At 41.4% G+C, this 20,063-nt stretch overlaps 1 protein-coding gene across 6 annotated transcripts in view; it reads left to right on the top strand.

The window, feature by feature from the left end:
* Nucleotides 1-20,063, top strand: part of MAST2 (microtubule associated serine/threonine kinase 2) — a 389,497-nt gene that overhangs the window by 191,803 nt on the left and 177,631 nt on the right. For 3 of the 6 annotated variants that reach the window (XM_077824256.1, XM_077824255.1, XM_077824260.1), the window contains 2 exons: nucleotides 11,219-11,290; nucleotides 15,445-15,651. The exons of 2 other annotated variants lie outside the window; for them this stretch is intronic. In XM_077824256.1, coding sequence (XP_077680382.1) covers nucleotides 11,219-11,290; nucleotides 15,445-15,651 — 279 coding nt within the window. The remainder of the gene's footprint in view (nucleotides 1-11,218; nucleotides 11,291-15,444; nucleotides 15,652-20,063) is intronic. One more of the 6 variants, XM_077824257.1, reaches the window with a different exon arrangement.

Genomic DNA, 20,063 nt, shown 5'->3' with positions numbered 1-20,063 from the left:
CCCCCCCCAGTGATTTACACCTCTGCCGGCTGCCCTGGACACCCAAAACATACTGCTGGGGAGGGTTGCATGACCACTCTTGTGCCTTACCTTTGCTGCCCCATCAGAAAGTCATTTTTCTGCAGGGAAGCAAAGAAATATACAGGGGACATAAATTCTGCACAGGTGCAGTGGCGCAGAATTCCCCTAGGATTACATAAGGCTTGATTCAACAAAAATACTTGCAGATTCTCAACTGTTGAATCCACACAGAGCTATCAGAGACAGATATATTTTTTTTCCATTAACATTTTTCATGTGCTTTTAAAGTGTTTTTGAAAGGTGCCACAGTGGAGACTAAAGTCCTCTGTTCATTTCTTTAAGAGGTGGAGGATAGCCAGTGGTAGTGCAAGCCTACTCAATAGCTTAGCCAGTAGGGCTCAAACCTGACATGAAGGAAACTTACAGGAGTGAGTGGGGAGTTCAGCATTTATGCAGCAGACAGTGCTTGCCTTTTTTGTTGAGACTGCCAACGGTGGTCCCTGTTGCTTCCAATCCCAACCTTTGTACTTTGGATAAAATGTCCAGTGGGGTTTGTACTGAGATTTAATAATCTAATTCCACACAAGTCACTGATGGGAACAACATTTGCTCACTGCGGTGTGGACAATGTAGATGTGAAAAAACTAGATTCTCATTACCAATCCCTCCAGGTTTTTGTTGTGAAATCAAGACGATAGAAGTATTGCCACAAAACATAAAATAGCAAACTGGAAAAAGCAGATTTCTTAAAATATAGCACTTTTAAAATTAAGCCAGTTATTGATTTTAACATCTCTCTTTAGGTTTTCAGAGTTTTAGGAGACTCTGTTTTAGTGATGATCTCTGAGAGAATTTAACAGTTGCTAGGCTTAGTTTTCTGTGGTCTGGTATGTGGTAGAATAAAACTGCATAGTGGCTGGATTATATAAAGAATATGCGAGTGTGCCAGTTAAACCTACAATAAGCGTAAAGTCATAGCCTTCTAACTAAAAAACCAAGCCCTAAAGTTTGCATATCACAGAAGCAAAGTCAGTTCCTTAGATTACCTTTTATAAGCTGTCTTAGATTTCAGGTTTTGGTAACAAACGAGTTTGAATTTTTATTCTTTAAAATCTCTTCTTTGTATAAGGAGTAATGTTTGGAAAGTGCTGTGTGGTGCCTGTGATTCACTGTTGAACAATATGACTAGGTAAAAAGGCTTTTTTTAATGAGGCATGAATGAATCTTTTTGTTGAAGTCATATGATGGTAAATTCAGTTACTTAAAACAAAACAGAACACAGGACTCATACATCAATTATCCATCAGTATACTTTTTAGACCAGCTTAGCTAGATTTGTATTAGATTTTAGGAACACTATTGCTTATATGATTTGGGAAAAGTAAAGACAGTGATTGAATAAGAGCACTTGGACAAGTATTTGGAGACAATCCAGTGAAACAAATACTTGATATTAGTTATTCATCTGTAGCCTTTACCTTAATGTAACAATTCAGATTTTTGGCACAAAGCATTTTTGATCTGGAGTGGAGGATTCCAAGGTTTTTTCCTGTTTCTTGGTCAAGTATGGAGATAAAGCTATTATAAGTATTAACAGTATTAACAATATCACACTGTGCTCAGGTCTTTAGGCACTGACAGTTTATGATGGTTTATTTAGTAACTATGGATATTGTTGAATTGTTTGTAAAGTACCTTTCTTCAGTTACTTCAATCCTTTCTTTTTGATTACCTCTGTGAAGAGAACTTATGTAGCCTCTGTATCTAGAAGGTCAAAACCCTAAACTGCAAAGGGCAAGAATAACCGCTACTCATGTGATTTCAATTTTTAGCAGAATAGAGATTTTCAAAGTGTTCAATATGCTTCTTGTAAAGATGCTCTGACTAAATTATTTTACTGTATTCCCTGCAACTATAAGAAGTGCAGTCAGTCAGACCTAGTTATTTTGAATTGGTTTACTTTTGTTTAGTTTCATAAGTTAGTACTATAATGTGATTTTCATTTATTTCTGATTGATATCCAAATGCCCTTATCAACCAATTAGAATTGTATGGCTCAATGGAAAGAGCATTGTGGATCTGTAGATCTCAAAAATCTTTGTTTATCTCAGAGTTGTTAATACTATAGTTTTGAAGTGCTCCCCATATAAATTAAATCTGCAAGATCTATGGAGTCTACTGTTTGTTCTTCCATCCCTGATTTAAAGAGTCTCTGCTCAGAAAATAATTTTTTAAAAAAATTATGATTCCTGTAATGGTGGAAACGGTATGTCAGAGAAGATCTTGCATTGTGCTTTAAAGATGGGTAGGCTTAGGATCATTCTAAATTCTTCTGGAAATTTGTCCCACACCTGAATGTCCTTGACGGAGAGCACTTTATTTTCAGATATTTTCTGCTTTATAAGCTTCATTGTCCCAACATAATGTAGTTATATTGACAGGTAATAGATGGAGACACAGTCAGTGATGTAGCTGAGTCCTGACCCATTGATTGTTTTGATGGACAGGATCAAGGCCATGACCTAGCCATGGGACAATGCAATCTGATTTGGAGTCAATGACAGGATTAGAGCGCAGGTGTGATGTGCTCATGATGGCCCTTCCTATTGAGGTGGCACTCACACATTCTGTGCAAGCTAGGGCCGTTTCATTGCATCCAACATCAGCCCTACTGTGTAGAAATATACAGTAATTTACAATATATTCCCATTATCTCTGAAGAATGTATGGATTGCTATAGAATAATCTTTATCAAGGAGGAACGGCATACATTTCCGAACAAGCTGGAAGTGGAGGAAAGTTTTTTGTTTTTCCTTTTTTTTTCCATTGCAGTTTGGCTCAGTGGTGAGTTCAGCAGGACCCGGAGGCTTCAGACCAATTGACGAGTGGATGCCTTTGTTAAAAGGCGAGGAGTGTTCTTTCTGCTAGTTCTTCTAAACATTTTGTCTTCTGACTCTCATCACCTCATTCTTATCTAGGTTCAGTTTTAGCCAGCTGTTCTTCACCCAGAAGCTCCTCTCTTGTAGGCATTATGACATCCTTGTGTTGGTATTGGTGCATTTATGGAACGTGACAGAGTTGGATGTCTTCAGTATACATTTTTGGCAGTGGAGCTTGGGGTGTCTCACCATTTCTACAAGTGGACTTGTGTAAAAGCTGAAGCAGTGAGGAGATGGATGGATCCGTGTAAGATCCCAAATATGAAGATTGTTGGATAACTACTCCTCTTTCCCATTATCACTCTCTGGATCCTGTTTGAGAACCATTTTAGTGCTGCATCATCTACCTCAGTTGTATTAAGTTATACAGGCTTGGCAAGCCAGTCAGTTGACTGCCTATTATTTGACAACGGTCAAATATTGTTAAATATTCCAGCAAAAATGCCATGATACAGGCAGTGGCCTACCTTTTTGATTGCATGGTGCCATCTGTTAGCCAGCCTACTTAAATATCTTGATCACTGACTTTACCACAGAGCTCTTCTTCGGTGTGGGAAAGGTATTCAGAGTGTCACAGCTAAATACAAGATTGAACAGATAGTTTAGCCTAAGTAGTTAAACTTTCTAAGGGACAATTCAAGATGGAGTGGCCCATTAACACCCCTGTAGTCATAGGACAAAAACCGGGGTTAGTGCGTTACTGATTGTTGTAATAAGCCATAAATCCAATGTCTTTATTAAGACCATGATTTGCAGAGTCTAGCAAAGTTATGAATTTAAGCTCTGAGGCTCATCTTTTGAAAGTGTTGTGCGGGTTTCCTCTGATAGGTCAGATATAGAGTGATCACTTTGTTAAAAGTGTTCACCCACAAGTGATATGGTGTTTTTGTCTTTTATCATTTTCCTTTGAGAGTTCATTTGAGAACATAGTGATTGTCTAGTTTCACCCGCAGAATTGTTGTTGGGACATTTAGTTCACTGATTGAGGTACATCAATCAGTGAACAAGTGATGTACCTCAATCAGTGAACTAAATGTCCCAACAACAATTCTGAGAGACATGTATAGGACCCATGGATCTTGAATGGTGTGTTGTGGGGGGTGTTGATCATTGTATCAGTGGAGATATGTCTGCAGATTTTCTTCTGTTGTACTGGCAGGGTCTGATGCTGCTTTAAGTTAGTGTGTCCTGGTCTGGGGGCAGGTTGATTCTGATGATGTCTTTGGAGAGGTTGGGGCATTATTTGAAGGCCAGAAAAGGGGGTTCAGAAAAGATTTATTTCAGGCTGAGGTCCCCATCAAATATGGGTTGTAGTTATTTGAGGATACCCTATATGGATTCAAGTGTAGGGTGCTTGGTGACAACTAGGGTTGTGTGGTCAGAGGGGGTTTTATTTCTGTATTGAAGCAGGTTATCTTGGGGTATTTGGGTGGCCCAGTCCAAGATGCGGTCATCTTCTCTGGTGGCGTGTCCTTGCTTAGTGAAGGTGGTTTTGAATGTGTTAAGGTGTATATTCCGGACATTTTCCTTGGATCATATTCTGTGGAATCGGAGTGCCTGGCTGTAGATAAGATTTCTTGGTGTGTTTGGGGTGGTTTCTGGGTCTATGAAGATACGTGTAGTGATCCATGGGTTTCTTGTATATAGTTATCTGAAGGGTTCGATAGTTGAAGTTGATTGTGGGGTCCAGGAAATGGATGCTGGTGTTGAAGGGTTCCAGAGAGAGTTTAATGGATGGGTGGATGTTGTTGAAGTTGTGGTGGACATCTATGCAGAAGTTTAGGTCGTCTGTCCAGAGGATGAAAATATCATTGATGTATCTCAGCTATATCATTGATTTCATGGTGCACTGGTCCATAAATTCTTGTTCAAGGTGGCCCATGAAGAGGTTGGCATATTAGGGAGCCATCCTAATACCCAGGGCTGTTCCCATGGTTTGGACAAAGTGTTCGTTGTTGAATATAAAATTGTTACGGATGCATATCTGAGGGTTGTCCATTGTCTTGTAAATACTTGAGGCAGGTAGCTGTGCCATCATTGTGAGGGATGTTGGTATATTGGGAATTGACATCCGTGGTGGCAAGGATGGTATTCTGAAAGAGGTTGTTTATGTTGCGGAGTTTATGGAAGAAGTTGATTGTGTTGCGGAGGAAGCTGGCCCTTTGTGTGGTGAATGGTTTGAGGATAGGTTCTGAGTCCCACTATTCCTTCAGAAAGAGTGCCATAGCCAGATATGATGGGTCTCCCTGGGTTCCCTTGTTTGTGTATTTTGGGAAGCGTATAGAAGGTCTCTGGGGTGGGTTCATGGGGGAAGAGTTAATAGAGTTTTTCTTGGAGTTTTTTGGAGAAGCATTTGATGATATCCTTAAATTCCTGGGTAAACTGTGGTGAATTGAAGGGTTAGAAGGGAGCGCAAGGGTCATCTAGTTTAACCCCCTGCCAAGGTGAAGGATTTGTTGTGTGTAAACCTTCCAAGACAGATGGCTATCAAGTCTCATTTTGAAATCTCCAGTAAAGGAGTTTTCCCGACTTCCCAAGGAAGTTTGTTCCATTTTCCCACTTTTCTTAGAGTTAGGAAGTTTTCCCTGAGATTTAATTTAAATCTGCTATGCTGTAGTTTGAACCCATTGCCTCTTCGCCTGCTCTCTGTGGCAAGACAGAACAGTTTTTCCTCATCTTCTTTGTGGGAGCCTTAGAAGTATTTGAAGACCATCATGTTCTCTCGTCCCCCACTCCCCCACCCCATTCTCCCTCTTTTTCCAGACTAAAGATACTCAGTTCCTTCAGCCTCTGCACATCTGGCTTACGTTCCATCCCTTTGATGATCTTTGCCACTCGCTCTGTATCCTTTCCAGTTTGTCTACATTCTGTCTGTTTTTCTAGGGCCCTACTAAATTCACGGCCATGAAAAACGCATCACGGGCTATGAAATCTGGTCTCCCACCGTGAAATCTGGTCTTTTGTGTGCTTTTACCCTAGACTATTCAGATTTCACAGGGGAGACCAGTGTTTCTCAAATTGGGGGTCCTGACCCAAAAATGAATTGCAGGGGGGTCACAAGGCTGTTTTTTGGGGGGATGTCCCAGTATTGCCACTCTTCTGCTCTGATTTCAGAGCTGGGGTGCTGGAGAGTGGTGGCTGTTGGCCGGGTGCTCAGCTCTGAAGGTGTTGCAGCGCAGAAGTAACGGTGGCAATACCGTACTATACTACCCTTACTTCGGCCTTCAGAGCTGGGCTCCCGGCCCGCAGCCACCGCTTCCCAGCTCTGAAGGTAGCGATGCCGCAGCAGCAGCCAAACAGTTGTGCGGGGGGTTGCAAGGTTATTTCTGATTTTTGGGTCAGGACCCCTACAATTACAACACCGTGAAATATCAGATTTAAATAGTAGAAATCATGACATTTATGATTTTAAAAATCCTATGACCGTGAATGGACCGTGAATTTGGTAGTGCCCTATATATAGCAGTGACCAAAATTGGACACAGTACTCCAGCTGAGGCCTGACCAGCACTAAGTCGAGTGGCACAGTGGACCCTTGCTAGAGCGCACATCGCTATAGCATAGATTCACATGTAGCGCGGTCGCGGCGATGGATCCCAAATTTAAATATTTAAATTGGGATCCATAGTAACGCGGTACCATGCATGGATCCAGAACCCCGCTTTCTAGCAAGGGTCCGGTGTACTATCACCTCCTGTAACTTGCATGCTATGCCTCTGTTAATGCAACCCAAAACTGCATCTTCAGAATTGCATGTTTTCAAATCCTTCCCCAAACAACTCCAAGAGAAACTCTACAAACTCATCTCAAAGTTGAAGAAGAGCTCTGTGTAAGCTTGAAAGCTTGTCTCTCTCATCAACAGAAAGTGGTCCAATAAAAGATATTGCCTTACCCACATTGTCTCAGAAAAATGATAAGACAAAAACACCATGTCAACAGTAGGTGAACACTTTTCACAAAGCAGTTACTCCATATATGACCTCTGTCTTCATCTTCAAAGGAAACCCACACAACACCTTCAAAAGACAAGCCTGGAGCTTAAATTCATAACTTTGCTAGACATTAAAAATCGTTGACTTAACAAAGTCATTGGATTTATGGCTTATTACAAGAATCAGTAATCCACTAACCCCCCTTTTTTGTCCTATGACTGCAGAGGTGTTAACTGGCTACTTCATCTGAAATCGTCTCTTACAATATGTGTTAACTAGTTACGCTAAACCATCTGTTCCACTTTGTATTTGGTTGTGTGACACTCTGAGGGCATGTCTACACGTCCAGCACTGCAGCAGTGTGATGCAGCTGCACCACTGTAGCATGTCTGGTGAAGGCACTCTATACCGATGGGAGAGAGCTCTCCCATTGGCATAATAAAGCCACCTTTGCAAGCAGAGGAAGCTACGTCGATGGGAGAAGTTCTCCCATTGACATAGCGCTGTCCACACCAGTGCTTATGTTGGTGTAACTTATGTCGGTCTTGGAGTGGGGTTTATTCAAATCCCTGAGCAACATAAGTTCTGCGACGTAAACTGTAGTGTAGACATAGCCCAAGTACCTTTTCCAGATCTGAAGAGGAGCTCTGTGTAAACTCGGAAGCTTATCTTCTTCCCAATAGAAGATGGTTCAATAAAAAATATTACTTCACCCACCTTGTCATTCTAAGATGGTGCACATCAGTTACAGAATTTGCCATCCTCTCTCCTGGAAGAGGATTAACTTTTATTTATGATGCATTTATGCATGTAGATAAATTAAAAAGATTCTTAGCTGTTTTGGTGGTCAAAGACACCTTTTTTTATATAGCTATTTTTGCCTTACCCAAACTTTTATTTGGGTCTTTAATAAATGCATTGTGCAGTATTATGTTATTTGACAAAAGCAAATGTGTAACGCACATACACACAGTGTGGTTAGTTCTTGGTCCCCCTCTAATGGGTAGTCACTGTGTGGACATGTATGAATCTGCTAAAATCTTTGTGATATGGAACCTTGTCCTTGGTTCTATCTCTATTGCCACTGACCCATCCAGGGATGTTGGATTAAATAAGTGTTAGTGATTGTTAGTAAATTTTCTTCCAAATCCCTTCTCAGTGGAATTATACAGAAGTAAATTGCTTTCAGAGAATGTGCTAAACCCAAACTTAAAACTATGCCTGTTTCTACTTCTAATCTTTCTAAACCTTCATACTTAAAACTGAGGAAACAAAACTTTTAGCTGGAGAAAACACGGAAAATATTTTGACTTGCTGGACTGAAGAGAATAAAGGCAAGCATGGGAAGAGAATTTGCACATTTATTCTAGCCTTTTTTTACAAAGACCTGAATTAAATAAAGATTATATACTCGGTTTCTGTACTAATAATTTGGATATCATATGGGTGGGAAAACAAAATCTCTTGGTGAATATATTAGGTGAAGATTAAACCTAACATGGTTATGGTTATAAGCGATTATGAGGAGCCTTGCTAATGTTATCACACTTATAATGTCAAAGCGAAGTGGGGGGCAAATATTCCTTAATAGTGCAAATATCCAAAGTGCAAAGAGATAAGGTAAGACATTACCATTGCTCAAAATAGGAGACTCTGGTATCTTAGTGGACAGGCTGTGCACTGCTGTATAGGAGTACTTGGTTTGAATTCTGGTCTGTCTCTTTCCCCTTTCATGCTCAGAGAGCATGGAAGTTATGGAGACAGTACAGTTATCGCTGGGAAGAAATGCATTATATCACTCAGCTTCAGTCTCTCTTGGCAATAAGGTAGTTCTGTTGATGAGTCATGTGCAGTTTTCCCTGACTCAGGGGAAAGGCAGCCATGACAGTACAATGCCTCAAGTGTGAAGGAATATAATATGAAGAAAATGGATAAAGAATGTCTGATGGTGCTCTAAGAAGGAAGTGGGGTGTGGCATTCTGTTCCCATCCTGTGCCATCTTGGATCTGGAAATAAAGAAGAATAATGCCTTTTCAGTTTGTGGTATTTTTTTTTAATAAATGGATGAGAGAGATTTTACATTCTAACTATACTCCTCCCTTCAACTCAGAAGAGAAACACTCACAAGCAGTAGATTAAAAATAACCTAGTGCTCTTAAATTGATATGAGGTGCTGAGTCAGGAGCTGGAATGCGTGGAGTTGCACCTACAGAGGCTCCATAGCAGCGTTGCCAGTAGTATATGGGGCTTGCTGAAATTATTTGAAGTATAGTTTGTAAAGGGGAAATTGGTACATGAGAAGGATTTTAGGATTGATCTGTTGTGTTTGAGGAGGTTCTTAGCAATATTTTAAAAATAGGGAAAATGTTGTATGCAGATTTTTAATTAAAATTTGCCACTATTTAATCTACCTAATTTTCATACCAGGACCATCATAAAATTATTATTATATAGTGTACATGTAAATATAGTTGGGGATTGGTCCTGCTTTGAGCAGGGGGTTGGACTAGATGACCTCCTGAGTTCCCTTCCAACCCTGATATTCTATGATTCTATGATCTCTCCTTCAGTCTCCACCAGAGAACTGGGATTCTGGTTTGTTTGGGGTTTTTTGTTTGTTTGTTTTTTGCCGTTGGTGGTGCTAATTGTGGGAAGGTGGCTGGGTTTTTCATTTTGCTCTGACGGTGCTGAGGTATGTGATAGTCCTGACATCTTCCAGATTTGAGGACCAGTAGTCAAGAAAACTCCATCTCCTAGGTGTATAGGTCTCATTTTTTAGGTTGACAGTTCCATTGTTCCCGTGGTACATAGCTGTCAGCGGAGGTCGTGATCCTGTAGAGCAGTGGTCCCCAACCTTTCTGTGGGAATAGCACATTCCTATTCCCAGAAGACTGTGGCATCCCGCCACCGAAATGCCTCCAAGAAGCGGCAGCGGAAAGAAGCGCCTCCGAGAAACAGCAACACTTCTCGGCAGCATTTTCGGCGGCGCAGTGTCCTGTGGGCGCGCACAACTGCCCTGGCGGGCGCCATTGCACCCACAGGCACTGTGTTGGGGACCCCTGCTGTAGAGAGAGGCATTTGTCTGGTAACTTGGATTGCTTCCATGGAAGGCTTTAAAGATGAGGACCATAACTTTGAATTTGACCTGCTATCCAATGAGGAACCATAAATGGTAGTTATGGTTATAAATATTTGAAAATGTTAAATACTCCTTTAAAAATACATCACAATCTCTTAGACACAGTGTTTTAATTAAAATCTGGACAAGATGTTCATGTGGAATGTTAGTTTGGAAAGCTAACTTTCTGCAGATAATGGATTTCAGGAAAGATGGACAGTAGTTTGTGACAACCATGCAAAATAGCATGAGTTTGATTTGAGCTAACGATAGAAATTACCATTCAAAAACTAAAATGCAAGACTCAGAGATTTAAGGGATGCAGGGGAACCTCTTGAGCCCTACAAAAGATTATTATCGTAGTGTAGCCTTGTGTATTTCTAGTGTCATCAATATCCTTTGACGGTTTGTTCTAGAGCCAATTTGTCCTTGTAGTTTTGAAGTTCATAAAGAAGGAAAGAAGAAATAGCTAGAACATAACCTGATTATGTATTTGTTCCTGATATGTTTAACTTGTGTGTAAAATTCATAGTTTAACAAATTAACACATTATGAATGTTTTAAGATGGAAGTTCTGCAGATTCTTATACGGTTTGATTTCCAAAAATGGGATAGTTGGTATGTTTCCTCCCCAGTAAAGAGCAGCTGTTCTTTGCACTGCTCATGACTTTCCCAGAGACTCTGGGTGGGAGCAATGACTGTATTCCTATCACAGGATGAATTTTTGAGCTGGTATGTGAGATTTCTGCCAGAGTTTTTTCCAGTATGCCATCTCTCTCTCTGGTTCTGCATTTTTCTTGTGATTCACTAAGAGTGAACGTGACACTGCTGTCTGAAGCCCAGAAAAAGTTTGCCACTGATTTGCTGTGCTCTAAGTGTGAGTGATGTCAGCTGTACATTGCTGTCTGTATGACGGATCAGATTGTTTAGTTTGTATCTTTGGCTTCTCAGTACTACTGCTGCATACTGTTGGTCTTCATTTCCTGTTCATGGATGCTAGAAATAGACTTGTGGAAGACTTCTTTAAAAATAATTAGATTTTGATATGAGCTGGCTGATTAGTCTGGACTGTTACTGAATTCATAAAGTCTGTGGTGACACTGGGGATATTTGAAGAGCTCTGTATTACATTGATTGTTCTGTACTCTGCACTGGAGTGATAACAGCGGGTTTCTCCTTTCTGGCTTTAAATCTCTTATTCTGAGAAGAAACAGTGTATCAGAAAGTACAATGATGAAACGGAGGCAACATAGACTTGGAGCCCCATCTCTGCGGATCCAGTAAGGACTGTTATGAAAAAAAATTACAATTTAGCATTGCATATGAAAACTATCAGGGAAAATACCCAGAATTTTTCATGGCCAACAAATGTCATCTTAATTTAACTTAGAAGAGGATTAATCATTGAAAGAGCATTTTATCAGTGTCAAACTTTTCATTTAGCTGTACATTGGAAATATTATTTTCCAAAACTCTGTGGTGAGTGATGTACTGGAAGTAAAAGTGTTGCCAGATAAATGCAATCTTTTATAGTTTTAAAAATAATTGTTTAAATAGGCACCTAATATTTGTTTAGTATTGTATATGGCATTAACTGCTATGGTAAAACTGAACACTCGTCATACTCTGTGCTTTTTGTATTCTTTTATTTAAAAAACAGAGTTATTTAAACAGATTAAAAGGGAAATAAACTTTAATCTATCAGAGTAAGAGCAGTGAGAAAGTGCAAAGCAGCTGAAGCCCCCCTTCCTTTTAAAATAATACTTTCCAAATATTTTAGGTGAGATGAGAATCTTTTTGCTGCATTACCTGAAATTTTCATCTTAATGTAGAACTCTAGGCATTTTAAGTATACTGATTTATGGAACATATTTTATTTTGATACTTACCTCCTTTGTAAAGCGCTTTGAAATCTTCTGATAAGCACTATATAAGAGCAAGTCATTATTAGTATTATTTTGATCTTAAAAATTAAAGAAATTTTATATAAAGAGTATGGATGTAAGCATGGAGGCTAAGTGAATCTGTGTTATTTAGTTCATGATGAAGGAAGAGGACGAGGAGAAGAGGAAGGCTTAACCTTTCTGTCAGCAGATTGTAAGCCCCATCAGCTGTTTAAGTACATATTGCTAGTGGGGATTTCCAGAAACTAAGGGTTGCTTACTGATCAGATGCATTTGGTTTCATTAGGGAATTTTAAAGCAGGCAACGTTAGCAGCTCTGGATAATTTCAGTACTTTAACACGCAACATTTGGGCCCAAAAGAACAATAACCAAAGTCTATCCTAAATTTTTATACTACTGTATTTAATGTTTTGAACAGGACAGATGAAGCTCTTTTATGTACTTATGTATTACCAAAAGCAAAGTAGGTTAATATCTATGCCCAGTTAATACAACATATGTTGTTTATTATTTGTATAATACCACCTTGTAGCACCCAGAAGTCCTAGCCAGGACCCCATTGTGCAAGGCTCTGTACAAACACAGAACAAAGACACGGTCCCTGCCCCAAAGAATTTACAATCTTGTACAGTCTTATCGTCTGGTATAGTACCTATCACTCCTGTCTGCAACACAATTCTTGCTGCATCCCCCAAACTAAAATAATTAATAATTGAGCGTTCATTGTACATGTAAGGATTAAATTTTGGGGATTGGGTACAAAATTTTTCAGTTTGTGATATGTAAAATCTTGATCGAGGATCATAGTTTTAATATAAGTGTGGCATTTATGGTTTATATTTAATTATTTAAAATTTGTCTTTTAATTCTAGTATAACAGCTCATGCATCTTTGGGTTGGTGGGGAAAAAATTATTATACTACCTAATGTGAAATGCAAAATATTCCAATTGTAACTTCAGATGAACTTGATTTATTTGTTGGTCATGATGAAAATCCTATCCAAATTAGTTTTCAAGAAACGTAAGTGGTCAAAACAATAGTTCTCGGTATTAATGTGTAGCTGTTAAGGCAAATTCGATACTGAGTTCTGTAAACAGGCCTAGCAGACCTGTGGTGTTGGTAGCAAATGCAATATTTTTCTTCAAAGAGTAATTTTTGGAATACTTTGTGAAGGATTCTGCCAGCCAGCCAGCATTTGTACTAGACTTTGGCCGGTTTTGTGTCACTAAGGAGTGCAGCATTGGACCTTAAAATACGTTCAGCTGTTTGGAGTGTAGTAACTCATGTTGCTATAGTTATGATATTCTCTTATGTAAATATACACAGACTATTTTCCTTCAGCATGCTAAAAATCTGGGGTAAAAAAGACTTTCATATCATATTAGAAATTAATACATTTAAATTATTTTAATAGCCCAGACATTTATTTCTTTATCATAGAATCATAGATTAGGGTCTGAAGGGACCTCAGGAGGTCATCTAGTCCAAGCAGGACCAACCCCAACTAAATCATCTCAGCTGGGCTTTGTCAAGCCGGGCCTTAAAAAACTCTAAATGGGGAGATTCCACCACCTCCCTAGGTAAAAACAACAAGGACTCCTAATGGTTTTGGTAGACACAGACTAACACGGCTACCCCTCTGATACTTGGCTCCCTAGCTAAAGCATTCGAGTGCTTCACCACCCACCTAGTGAAATAGTTTTTCCTAATATACAACCTAGATCTCCCCCACTGCAATTTGAGACCATTACTCCTTGTTCTGTCATCTGCCACCACGGAGAGCAGCTGAGCTCCATCCTCTTTGGAATCCACCTTCAGGTAGTTGAAGGCTGCTATCAAATCCCCCCTCACTCTTCTCTTCTGCAGACTAAATAAGCCAAGTTCCCTCAGTCTCTCATCGTAAGTCATGTGCACTAGCCCCCTGATAATTTTTGTTGTCCTCCACTGGACTCTCTCCAGTTTGTCCACATCCTTTCTATCGTGGGGCGCCGTTGATCACTACCTGTTGAGCTCAGTGATCTAGCCAGCTTTCTATCTACCTTATAGTACATTCATCCAATCCGTACTTTAGAGAAATGAGCACACAGTTGGGAGTCTTCCTAATTCTAATCCTGGTCCTGCAATTGATCTACTGTGATTGGTCACGTAACTCCTCTGTGCCTCAATTTTCCCATCACTGAAATCAGAATATCTACTTCACAGTGCTGTTATCAGGCTATATTAGTTAATGTTTGTAAAGAACTTTGAAGATGTTCTAAATGTTTTCTATTTAAGGATCTGTGTAATTTACTTTTCACAGAAAGTACAGTAACTCCTCACTTAATGTTGTAGTTATGTTCCTGAAAAATGCGACTTTAAGCGAAACGATGTTAAACAAATCCAATTTTCCCAGAAGATTTAATGTAAATTGCGGGGGGGGAGTCGGGGGGGGGGTTTAGGTTCCAAGGAAATTTTTTTGCCAGACAAAAGGTATTATATACATAAATAATATAAGTTTTAAACAATTTTAAACAAGCAATTTAATATTATACTCAGCGATGATGTTTGTGAAGCTCTTCCCTCCAGCCTCCTGAATGATGGCAGAGTTCAGTCCCAGTTAAGGGTGAAAAATTAACAGGTGCTCTGCACCCACCGGCAGTGAAGCTCCCCCCGCCCCTGCCTCGCCGCCTCCTTCCCCAAGTTTGCTATGTCCCCGCTCCTCCCGCTCCATCTCAGAAAATCCTAAGCACCACCAAACAGCTGTTTGGTGGCGGGGGAAGCTCTGGGAGGGAGGAGGAGGAGTCAGAGAAGAGGAAGTTGTGCAATGCTCCCTTGTAAAGTCGCTGCTCTTCCAGAGAATCCTACAAGCAGTGGATGGAGCAAGCAGCCAAACGACATTATAAGGGAGCATTGCACAACTTTAAAGGAGCCCTGTTCCCTAATGGAGCAGGGATGTAACATTGAAACAACGTTAAGCGGGAGGAACTTAAGTGAGGAGTTACTGTATTTCTAATACACCTATGTATGAGAAACAAGGTGGGTGAGGTAATATCTTTTACTGGGTCAACTTCTGTTGGTGAGAGATACAAACTTTCGAGACACACAGAACTCTTCTTCAGGTCTGGGAAAGGTACTCCCAGTGTCACAACAAAATGCAAGGTGGAAAAGCTTGTTTGCCATGAGTTGTTCCAATAAAAGATATTAGCTCCCCCACCTTCTCTCTCTAATATCGTGGGACTGACACGGCTACAGCTACACTGCATATTATCTTACGTTTGGCATGGAAAATTTGGCCAGTTCAGGATCAAATAATTCCACGGTGAAAAAATAATGTTGAGTTAGTGTTGCATTGGCTACCAGTAACATTTTGGTTATTTCAGCGTAACAGTTGAACAAGTTCAGGTGTTGATTAAAAGGATGACTTTTGACCACTTAGTTTATTAAATTACTTTAATAGAAAAACTTTTAAATAATTTTAATTTTTTTAAAAATAAAAGCAATAACACATGACATTGACACTGATTATTTCTACTGTGGTACCTTGTCAGAATCTCCTCTCCTTTGTACTCCCACTGCCGAGGAAGTGAAGTTCATCAGCACATGTTCTCTCCTACATCTGCTCCAGGTCTACAACACCTTAAAATCCCATTTAGTGCGGATTGTGCTCTTGCGACTTCTCCTTTAGTCTTTTACCTGAACCCACAACCCCAGAGCAACCCTGCTAGTCCCTGCTACAGCAATCCGCTACAGTGGAGGTAAGGAAAAACCTAAAGTAGGAACAATTAAAAATTTGATTCCAGTGTAACAACTTATAAACTTCTCATTAGTTAATAATTCAAGAAAATAACATCTAAAAAAGATAAACAGACTTTGTGTTTATATTTAACTGTATGGTGTTCAGGTCTGTTTTGCATGTTTGTCCAAACTGTTAGTTCACTTACAGGAAATGGTCTAGAATAAGGAGAAAAGCAATATACGTACACACATTAACTAGCATACTACATGAGTTTAGAAACTAACTTTCATTGTTATTGCCTATAATGTTGTTCAGTTCCTTAAACCTTGTGGTGCTATTGCAGAACAAATGGTATGTAAGAATTCTCTTAGTTCTTCGAGTGATCGTCCCGTGTGTGTGCCACTCGAGATGTGCATGTGCTTGAGACCGGAAGATTTTTGCTAGCAGTGTCCTTTGGTTCACACTTCTGCCCTTCTCCTCGTGTTTCAAACCGAGGTCATGAGTGGCAGCATGGGCTGACTACCTCTACAGTTTCTTTCCACTGCCCATGGTCTGAGACTGAAGCTCTGCAGTTCGTAGACAGTTTCGTAGTCCTGAGGGCTTGGGTGTCCTGTCCTCCCCGCCCCCGTACCGCTGGGGGGATGCCTAGTATGCCCAGGATCCTGAGATTCAAAGACTGTGTGGCCTGCCAGGGATGACCATGACACATGCCTCCATTGCCTTGGGGATGCTCATATCCCTTCTAAATGCAGCATCAAACCCATGAGCACAGGTTTAAAAGATTCCTGATGGACTGTGCTTTAAGGCCCCAGTTCAATCCCGGCCGATCAGACCTCCATGTACATCAGACAGAGGCACCGTGAAGCATCGATCCAAGGACAGTGGTCTCCAGCTTTGGGGAGAATCTTGGCAAACAAGATGGCTCTTCCAAACAAAGGTATGAGGAGGGTAAGAGCAAACATTCTTACAAGAAAAATGAGATATCTCCCTCCAAGTCATCATCCAAAACGAGGACTTCCTCTCTGATGCTATCTAAGTCCAGTAAAACTTTGCACCCTGGCACCGGAGTGTCAGGAGCTCACAAGGAGTACAGTTCTGATTTCTTGGTACTGAAAGGCAAGAATGCCCTGAAACCAGCCCTACTTGATAGAGTGGGCCCAAGATTGGCACTGGTGAAGAAAAGAAGGCAGCAGATGCCTCCTACATCATCAGTACCATGAAATGAGAAGGGATTGTTGATACTCAAGACTAGGGCAAAGCCAGTACCACTGGTGCCAATAAGGGAAAGAAGCCTGGTCCGCTGTCTTGTGTGGGGGGCTAGATACACTGCTCCAGAGGACACTGCTAACTACATGGAACCAGAATTGCCAATACTGTTGGATGAGGTACTAGCCAGTGATGTCCTCACACTATCAGTTCGCCACTCTGCAGTACCGTCGTCCAGCTGACGCGTAATAAGATCTCCAATACCAATGGCACTGTGGATCAGCATAGAAGGCTCGTTCCCCTCAGTGTCAGCGGGAGAGCTTTACCACACCATCAAGACGGGGTTCAGCCCTGACAGAGGGTCCAAGATTTCATGGACACCTTTGCTTTAACACAGGAGGGGCTGTGCATACCTTGGGACCTATGGTATCCCCCTCCATGGGGACTGCCCCATTTCCCCTATGATTCTTCACATTGGCCTTACTGGGGTGTTCCTGGGATACATATATGTGACATCCTGAATCTGTAATGTCATACCGGAAGTCAATACAAGCTTCCCCACACAGAGAAGAACATCAAACCCTCAGGAATTATCTGAGGAAGACGAGCAACCTGACAGACTAGGCAGAAAAATTCACCTGGGCAAGGCTATCATCGCCTGCAAATGGAATGGTCGCACCGGCTTCGCTGTCACCGCCCAACTGCTACAGGCAGTGCCAGCACCTCCTGAGGAGAATTTGCAGACTTTCCAAATTTCCCTGGAGGAAGTACAGGACACCCCTCATAAGCTACTAGACATCCTCCAGATTGCTGGTTCCAGTAAGATGGAACAGCCAGTTCTTGAGGCTGTCTTCAAACTGGCCAAGATGGTCTGGCGTACTCCAGCCACTTGTTCTCCCACTGCAAAGAGAACAGAGAGGGAATACTTTGTGCCACCTAGGAAAGCAGAATACTTATTTTCACACCCTGCTTTGAATTCTCAAGTGGTGCAAACTGCCACCCAAAAGGGCAAGCAAAACTACTCAAGATTTACATCCTCTGATAAGGAGGTCAAATGTTTAGACCTCTTCAGAAGAAAGAACTTCACTTCGGTGAGCTAAGAGTTCCACATAGCAAACTGTCAAGCTTTACTGTCAAAGTATGATTTTTATTAATTATAATAAGATCTTGGAATTCACCAACAAACTCCATCAAGAAGATGGACTTTAATTCCCAGCAATTATCAATGAAGGCAAATTGCTGGCTAGATTGGCCATCCAGGCCTTAGTGGGTGCAGCAGATATAGCCTCCTGCTTGATTGCAATGTCCATAGTAATAAGACAGGTTTTTTCCTCCAAAACTCCAGATTTCCCAGGAAAGACCAACCCACTATGAAGGATCTGCCTTTTAAGGGAAATAACGTGTTCAACGAGGACAAAAATCAGTCATTGCATTCCCTCAAATACTCAAGAGCATCCCTTCACTCACTGAGTGTCTATACCCTAGCACCTTGCAAGAAATATCCCAAGACTCAGCCCTATATACAACAACCAGACCCTTAACCATTCTACCATCAGAGTGCTTATGAATGACCTTTGAAATGCCAGAGAATGCAGCATAGTAAGCATAATGTCGTGCCTTCATTCTCCTTCCAGTCCTAGCACCCACCAAAAAATCCTTTTGACAGGACTTTTGAGAGTTGCAAAGCAGCCCCACTTCCACATTTACCTTGTCCTTGTCCATTGGAAGAATCCAATGCACCGCTACAGACTAGGGACCGAATGGCTGGGCAGCAGTTCTGCGGAAAAGGACCTAGAGGTGACAGTGGAGGAGAAGCTGGATATGAGTCAGCAGTGTGCCCTTGTTGCCAAGAAGGCCAATGGCATTTTGGGATGTATAAGTAGGGGCATAGCGAGCAGATCGAGGGACGTGATCGTTCCCCTCTATTCGACATTGGTGAGGCCTCATCTGGAGTACTGTGTCCAGTTTTGGGCCCCACACTACAAGAAGGATGTGGATAAATTGGAGAGAGTCCAGCGAAGGGCAACAAAAATGATTAGGGGTCTGGAACACATGACATATGAGGAGAGGCTGAGGGAGCTGGGATTGTTTAGCCTGCAGAAGAGAAGAATGAGGGGGGATTTGATAGCTGCTTTCAACTACCTGAAAGGGGGTTCCAAAGAGGATGGCTCTAGACTGTTCTCAATGGTAGCAGATGACAGAACGAGGAGTAATGGTCTCAAGTTGCAGTGGGGGAGGTTTAGATTGGATATTAGGAAAAACTTTTTCACTAAGAGGGTGGTGAAACACTGGAATGCGTTACCTAGGGAGGTGGTAGAATCTCCTTCCTTAGAGGTTTTTAAGGTCAGGCTTGACAAAGCCCTGGCTGGGATGATTTAACTGGGAATTGGTCCTGCTTCGAGCAGGGGGTTGGACTAGATGACCTTCAGGGGTCCCTTCCAACCCTGATATTCTATGATTCTATGATTCCAGACTTGTGCTCCCCATTTGGTGGCCACTTGTTCCATGCTTGGCACCTCATAACGTCAGATAGATGGGTTCTGGAGATTATCATCACTGGTTATACAGTAGAGGTATTCTCCCTTTCCCATCCCTCTTGAAGGATGCCTCTCATGAGAGGTTCTTCAGAGAAGAAGTAGACTACCTACTCCATCTGGGAGCCATAGAACTGGTTCTAGCTCAGCATGGGGGAAAAAGATTTTATTCAAAATATTTCCTCATCCCCCAAGAAGAAAGGAAGCTGGAAGCCCATGCTAGATCTCAGACAGCTGAATGCTTTTATTTGCTGCCTGAGATTCGGAATGATCGCCCTGGCCTCTATAATCCTATCATAGAACAAGGGTGACTGGTTCACAGTTCTTGGTTTAAAGGATGCTTATGTTCACATAGATATCCGGTCTGCACACAGAAGATTCCAGTGATTCACCAGGGGCCTAGAACATTAACAGTTCAGAGTGCTGCCCTTTGGCCTTTCAGCAGCACCAAGGGTGTTCACCAAGGTGCAATCAGCAGTGGCGGTCCACTGCTGTTCTCAGGGCTTGTCAGTGTTCTGCTACCTCTACAGCTGGTTGCTCCCGCGGAAGTCGTATCAAGAGGCTTGAGTGACAACCTTGTTCCCTGCTCTGTCTCCTGCAGTGTTTAGGGCTCCAAGTAAACTTAAAAAAGTCCATTTTAGTTCTCACAGTTGGCCTACTGTGCATAAGGATGGAGATGTTGGTGCAGCCC

Source organism: Eretmochelys imbricata, chromosome 8 (genome assembly GCF_965152235.1).
Source record: "Eretmochelys imbricata isolate rEreImb1 chromosome 8, rEreImb1.hap1, whole genome shotgun sequence".
Taxonomy (NCBI): domain Eukaryota; kingdom Metazoa; phylum Chordata; order Testudines; family Cheloniidae; genus Eretmochelys; species Eretmochelys imbricata.
This window is presented reverse-complemented; position numbering and strand designations above follow the sequence as displayed.